Raw genomic sequence first — 7,406 nt, forward strand, 5'->3', positions numbered from 1 at the left:
GCCCGAACCGTCGATTCTCCTGCTCCTTGGATGCTGCCTGACCTGCTGCGCTTTTCCAGCAACACATTTTCAGCTCAGAAATAGACCCTTCAGCCCAACCAGTCCACACCAATCGTCCGAAGAGTATCCCACCCAGACCCACTCCCCCACCCCACTACTTGACATTTATCCCTGACTAATATACCTAACCTATGCATCCCTGAACACTATTGGTGATTTAGCTCAGTTAGAGCTCAGTTACTTAACCTGTACATCTTTGAGATTATGGAAGGAAACCGGAGCACCTGGAGGAAACCCACACAGACACAGGGAGAATGTGCAAACTCCACAGAGTTTTCTGAGGCTGGAATTGAACCCAGGTCCTTGGCATTGTGAGGCAGCAGTGCGAACCACTGTGCTGACCCTAATCCCCAATCAACTTATTCCTCTCAAAATGATTATAAATCCTCTTATAAACCTTTTCCAGCACTTTACCCACAATGAAGTGAGGTTCACTGGTCTATAATTACCAGAGTTGTCTCTCCTCCCTTTCCTGAATGAGGGGATAATATTATTTTTATCCTCCAGTCTTCTGGCACAATTCTTGCAGACAGTGATGACAAAAATCAAAGCCAAAGTTTCAGCAATCTGCTCCCTGGCTTTCCAGAGAATCCTTGGATAAATCCCATTCAGCCCAGGGGACTTGTATATTTTCACACTTTCCAGAATTGCTAACACCTCCTCTTTGTGAACCTCAATCTCATCTAGTTTAGTAGCCTGTATCTCAGTATTCTCCTCGCCCACATTGTCTTTTTCAAGTGTGAATACTGACGAAAAATATTTATTTAGCGCTGCCCTATCTCCTGACTCTACACACAACTTTCCAGTACTGTCCTTGACTGGCCCTAATCTTATCTACTCATTTTTTAAAATTCCTGACATACCCTATCTGCCAACAACTTTCATGTCCCCTCCTGGCTCTTGTTAATTCCCTCTTTAGGTCTTTTCTAACTAACATGTAACTCTCAAGAGCCCTAACTGAGCCTTCATGTCTCATCTTCTTCCTCTTGACAAGAGATTCAACTTCCTTAGTAAACCATGGTTCCCGCGCTCAACAACTTCATCCCTGCCTAATAGTTATGTACTTATCAGGGACCCACAGTAGTTGTTCCTTGAATAAGCTCCACATTTCAAATTATGCCCATCCCCTGCAGTCTCCTTCCCCCTTGTATGCATTCTAAATCTTGCCTAATTGCATCATAATTGCCTTTCCCCCAGCTGTAAGTCGTTCCCTCTGGTGTATACTTATCCCTTTCCATTGTTCAAGTAAACATAACTGAATTGTTGTCACTATCACCAAAGTGCTCACCTACTTCCAAATCCAACATCTGGCTTGGTTCATTACCCAGTACCAAATCCAATGTGGCCTTGCCCCTTGTTGGCCTGTGTACATATTGTGTCAGGAAACCCTCCTGCACACATTTGGACAACTGACCCATCTAAACTATTCAAACTATAGTATTTCTGGTCAATATTTGGAAAGTTACAAGTCCCCCATAACAACTACCTGGTCACACTCGCTCCTATCCTTGTTAAACCCCCGATTTAAAAAAAGTTGCACCTGGAAATAAAGTGACAAATGAGAGTTTGTGAGATCCAAAACTTATTTCCGCTCTTCCAAAGTAAATTTATGCTGAGACTATAGTTACAAGATGAATAGTTTATGATAGAACTAAGTAAAATGTGAAGTTTTCAGACATTGATAGTAATAGCAAATTTTGAAAAGATTTGTAGCTCAGGTTGAGGTTCTAGATGTTAGTTTGCTCACTGAGCTGGAAGGTTCATTTTCAGACATTGTCATCAGTGAGCCTCCAGTGAAGGACTGGTGTTATGGCCCGCTTTCTATTTGTGTGTTTAGACATCTCAGAAATGCCTGCCAGACTACTCAGACCCCTTGGCATCACGGTAGCCCACAAACCCACCAACACATTAAAACAGTAAATGAACTTAAAAGACTCTATACAGACAATAAGCAAAATGAACATTTATAAAATAAACTTTCCAGCTTAGCGAGTAAACTTACATCCATTAATAGTAATTCTGACCATCGACAAAAGTTATAGGGAAAAAAAGCATGTTGAGCACAGAACTCAAGACAAAGGTTCTCATCAAGCTCAAGATCCACAATATTAGAACAAAAATACAATTTTATGACATCTGTACATTTAGTCTATGTTAGCATTGAAATAAAGCCACATTATACAATGCAATCACTCTTACCTCATTATCCTGACTGTCATCTTTAATGAAAAACGTTATACTGCGACTTCCCAGATTGAAATCAATCCAAAATCTTTCCAATTTATCATCAGCTGGTATTTTTAACTACAAACCAAAAGAAAAAGTGCATCATTCACATCCCACCCATTAGGTCTCCATACTATCATATTGCACATCCAGAAATTCATCTCTCCTCCATTATTTATGCACACGTCAATATTAAATGGATTGGCAACTGAAACATAACCATCTAATTCAGCTGACAATTGTCAGATCAAGTATCTAGAATTTAGTACATTGTTATAAAGTATTAAAATTTCAGCCACAAAGATCCAAAGTGGGAAAGCAGATTAACTCTAATCACTTGAACCACAGGATGAATTTCCAACAAAGCTGAATTATGGCATTATAAAAGACATTGCAAACATTTTAACATAAAGCTGTGCATCATAAAAAGGCAGGGTTTCAAAGAAAACCAAATTAAGCTGCAGAGGACCATTCACAACACACGCGAATATATGAATTAGAAGCAGGAATAGGCCATTCAGCACTTCAAGAAGTTCCACTCTTCAAGATCACACATCTATTTATTTCAATTTGCACATTCACATTTGTTCCTAATAACGTTTAATTCCCAGAAACCTATCAAGCACCACTTTAGAAAATATTCAATCACATGACTCAGGTGGTGGTCTGCACTGGCTCTTCAAAAAGAAGATGATGACTTTTTTTTAAAAAAAGTCACATTCTCCTGCTTTCCACCTCCAACTTTTTAAAAAATTCAAATAATTATTTAATGCGCTCTTAAATGCTAAATAGAACCCACCTCCACCACAGAAAACAAAAGTAGCCACACAATACATTTGTTACTTTTGTAAGTTGCACCAATTACATCTTATTTTCAATTTGCTTTCTCTATTTTTGCACATTTAAGTGAAAGTTAAAGAACCCTTAGAGAGTAAGGTTAAAAATCTCACAACACCAGGTTATAGTCCAACAGGTTTAATTGGAAGCACACTACCTTTCGGAGCGACGCTCCTTCATCAGGTGATTAGAGAATAAAGTTGGGACAACGTTTTCATGAGCAAGCAAATGACAGTCATTGATCAGCATTCAGTCCAACTTATCCATGCCAACCAAATTCCTAAATTAATCTAGACCTATTTACCAGCATTTGTCAAATACTCCTCTAAACTCTGATAACAATGACAAAATGCTGGAAGTCACAGTGGGATATGCAGCATCCATGGAGAGAGAGAGAGTAAGCTAAGTGAAGTCACATCAGCTTTGAAGAATCATCTAGACTTGAAACATTAGCTTGCATTCTTCTCTATGGATGCTGCCTGATCCACTCCAATTACCAATATTTGGTTTCAGTAAAGATTCCTGCACTGCAGTAATTTGCTCCCTCTTCCTATTCAAGTACCCATCTAGATGTTTTTTAAATGTTGTTATTGTACCAGCCTCCACCACTCCCCCTGGCAGCTCATTCCATACACACACCACCCTCTGCATGAGAACAATGCCCCGGAGGTCTCTCTCATAACTTTGTCCTCTCATCGTAAACTCATGCCCTCCACTTTAGGACTTCCCTATCCTGGGAAAAGACTTTGGCTATTCACCCAATCCATGTATCTCGATTTTATAAACCTCTAAGATCCCCCTCAGCTTTGACACTCCAGGGAAAATAGCTCCTGTATATTCAACCTCTCTCTATAGCTCAAAACCTCCAACCATGGCAACATCCCTGAAAATTTTTTCGGAACTCTTTCAAGCTACTCAACATCTTTTCTGTAGCAGGGAGACCAGAACTGAATGTAGTATTCCAAAAGTGGTCTAACAGATGTCATGTACAGCCACAACAAGACATCCCAAATCGTGTATTCAGTGTTCTGAGAATAAACATCAAGTGTACCAGGGTAGTGAATGCAAGTGTCTGTCTATGACTCGGAGTTCAAGGAACTATGAATCTATAACCCAAAGGTCTCTTTGTTCTGCAACACTTCCCAGTACCCATCATTAAATGTGCAAGTTTTCCCCTGATTTCCCTTAGCAATATACAACACTTCACATTAAACTCCATTTGTCTATCCTCAGCCCATCAGAATAATTGATCAAGATCATGTTGAACCGAGATAAGCTTTTTCACTGTCCACTATAACACCAATTTTGGTGCCATCTACAAACAATCACCCCTCCTATTTTCACATCCAAATCATTTATATGAATGACAAAAAGCAGTGGACCCAGCACTGATCCTTGCAGATCACCACTGGTCACAGGCCTCAGTCTGAATAACAAACCTCCACCACCACTGTGTCCTACCATCGAGCCAATTTTTTTTAATCCAAATGGCTAGTTCTCCCTGGATTCTGAGAGATCTAACCATGCTAGCCAGTCTACAATGTGGAACCTTGTTGAATGCCTTACTGAAGTCCAAGTGGACAGCATCCACCACTCTGCCTTCAATCATCTTTGTCACTTCTTCTGAAAAGAAAACTCAGTCAAGTTAGTGAGATATGATTCCCACACTCAAAGCCATGTTGACTATCTCAATCAGTCCTTGCCTTTCCAAATACATGCAGACACTAAAATCCCAAAGTGCCCTCCAACAGCTTCTAGAATATGCCTGATCAGATCCCAACATTTATCCATCTTTATGCATTTTAAGACATCCAGCACCACCTCTGTATTATAAACACCTTTCAAGACATCACTGCTCATTTCTCCAAGTTCTCAAGCTTCAATACTGCTCTCCACAATAAACACTGGTGTGAAATACTCCTTTACTGTGTAACTCACAGGATGGCCTTATTGATCTTTAGGAGGACCTATTCTCTCCCTAGTTAGCCTTTTATCCTTAATGTCCATTGTAAAATCTCTTAGATTTGACAAATAGGGTTAACACAAATCCAATCTCATGTATCCTTTTTGCCCTGCCAATTTCCCTAGAGTATACACCCACTCACATTATACTCAAGAGTGATCCCAGCTGTCTATACCTGCCATATACCTCCTTTTCCTCAACTAGAGCCTCAATTCTCTGGTCATCCAGCATTTCCTATATCGATCAGCCTTGCCCTAAGAGGAACATTAGTGCCTCTGGAAAATGTCAGATTATGTGAAGATTGGGCGAGGGGGGAGTGGGGATAGAGCTCAAAGAGACAAAAGAGTAGTTAGACAGACAAAGGAGTGGATAACGATCTGGACGAGGAGGGGTGAATAGCTGTTAATAGAGACTGTTAGTGGCTAACAATAGGTAGTGTGTAAAGGCAGACTATGTGATAACAAGGTCTAGTGTGTGGGGTAAAGGGCTAGAACATGGGAGAGTGCAGGCACTAAAATGTTTGAATTCGATACTGATTCTGGAGGGCTGCTTAGTCCAAAAGGTGCTGTTCTTCCAGCTTGCGCAGAGCTTCGCTCAAACACTGCAATGAACCTGAGACAGATGTTGGCCGGGGAATAGGGTAGCATGTTGAAGTGGCAGGCAATTGAAATAGGCCACTAATATAGACTCTAAACCCACCAACTCCCACAGCTACCTGAGGTCCCACTCTACCTATATCCTCACACCCAGCTTCCGGTAGAGACTCCATTCCATTCTCCCAGCTTCCTCATCTCCATTGTGTGTGTTCTGATGAGATTAACTTTGACAAAGAACCTCTGAAATGTCCACCTTCTTTCTCAATCAAAAGATTCCCCAGCACTTTTGTCAACAGGAGGCTCATCTGTGTCTGCCCCATCTCCTGCACCTCCACCCTCACCTCCTCCTGCAACAGTGTTAGGGTTCTCTGCCCTTACCTGCCATCCCACTAACAGTCACATCCAGAAGATCAGCCATCAATCTTGCCACCGTCAGCTGTATGCCACCACCAGATACACATTCCCCTCCCCTCTCTATCTTCCGCAGGGACTGTTACCTCCGGGACACCCTGGTCCATTTTTCCTTCGCTCCCAATATCTCTCCACAGCCTCATGGCATTTACAGCATCTGCAGTTCTTATCTGCCACTTGGACATATGGGAGTATTTCAATGGGGATTTACCCTGAAACAGTTGTCTCCAATCAACCTTCTCCAGTTCCCACTAAATATTCGTAGTGTGCCGTACCCCAGTTCAACACCTTCAACCAAGGACTGCTGTTATCCCTATCCATGAGTATGCTAAAACTCACTGTGTTATGGTCACTACTCCCAAAATGCTCCCCTACTGAAACTTCACTCGCCTGGCCGGGCTCATTTCCCAAATCCAGTCCAGTAAAACCCTTTTCCCTGGTTGAACTGTTTACATAGTGTCAAGAAACTCTCTTGAATGGTCTTTACGAATTCCACCCATGCAAACCCCTAGCACAAAGTGAGTCCCAGTCAATATAGCAAAGTTAAAAATCACCCAACTACTGTTTTTGCATCTTCCTAAAATCTGTCTACATATTCTCTCATCGCCCACTGGCTGTTGGGAGGCTGATATTATACCCCCAGCATTGTGATTTCATCTTTCCTGCTTTTGAGTTCTATCCATATTGCCTTGTTTTAAGAGTCCCCTCCTCCTTCAGTACACCCACACTTTTACATGCCCTTCTAACACACCCGAAACTTTTAAATCCTGGGACACTCAGCTGCCAGTCCTGTCCCTCTTTCAGCCAAGTCTCCATAATTGCAATAATGTCATAGAGCATTGGTTAGTACTTGGAACGGAGTTCATTTACCTTGCCTATTATATTTCTTACATTAAAACACATTCAATTCAGACCAACTCCTGAGTGGGGATAAGGAGTTTTTATTCTGATCAGTGAGCAGTAGTGTTCCACAGGGATCAGTGCTGGGACCAAATGTCAAAAATAGAATGTAATGACTTGAAGGAATTGAATAAACTGTAGCCAAACTTCCACACAACACAAAAAAAATGAAACAGCGAGTTGAGAGGAATACAAGCAGTTTACATATAGATAGATTAAGTGAGTATCAAGAGTGTGGTGCTGGAGAAGCACAGCAGGTCAAACAGCATTCCCACTCGACCAAGGACATGCAAGGTCCTGGGCCTCCTCCATCGCCACACCCTAACCATCCGATAGCTGGAGGAAGAAGGATTCATCTTCTGTGTTGGTACCCTGCAACCGCATGGGATTAATGCAGATTTCACCAGTTTCCT

At 41.6% G+C, this 7,406-nt stretch overlaps 1 protein-coding gene across 12 annotated transcripts in view; it reads right to left on the minus strand.

Annotated features, from left to right (window-relative positions):
• LOC122564315 (synaptonemal complex protein 2-like) overlaps positions 1 to 7,406 on the minus strand; it is a 277,458-nt gene that overhangs the window by 223,155 nt on the left and 46,897 nt on the right. For all 12 annotated transcript variants that reach the window (XM_043719015.1, XM_043719016.1, XM_043719018.1 and 9 more), the window contains one exon: positions 2,260 to 2,364. In XM_043719015.1, coding sequence (XP_043574950.1) covers positions 2,260 to 2,364 — 105 coding nt within the window. The remainder of the gene's footprint in view (positions 1 to 2,259; positions 2,365 to 7,406) is intronic.

Source organism: Chiloscyllium plagiosum, chromosome 29 (genome assembly GCF_004010195.1).
Source record: "Chiloscyllium plagiosum isolate BGI_BamShark_2017 chromosome 29, ASM401019v2, whole genome shotgun sequence".
Classification (NCBI taxonomy): Eukaryota; Metazoa; Chordata; class Chondrichthyes; order Orectolobiformes; family Hemiscylliidae; genus Chiloscyllium; species Chiloscyllium plagiosum.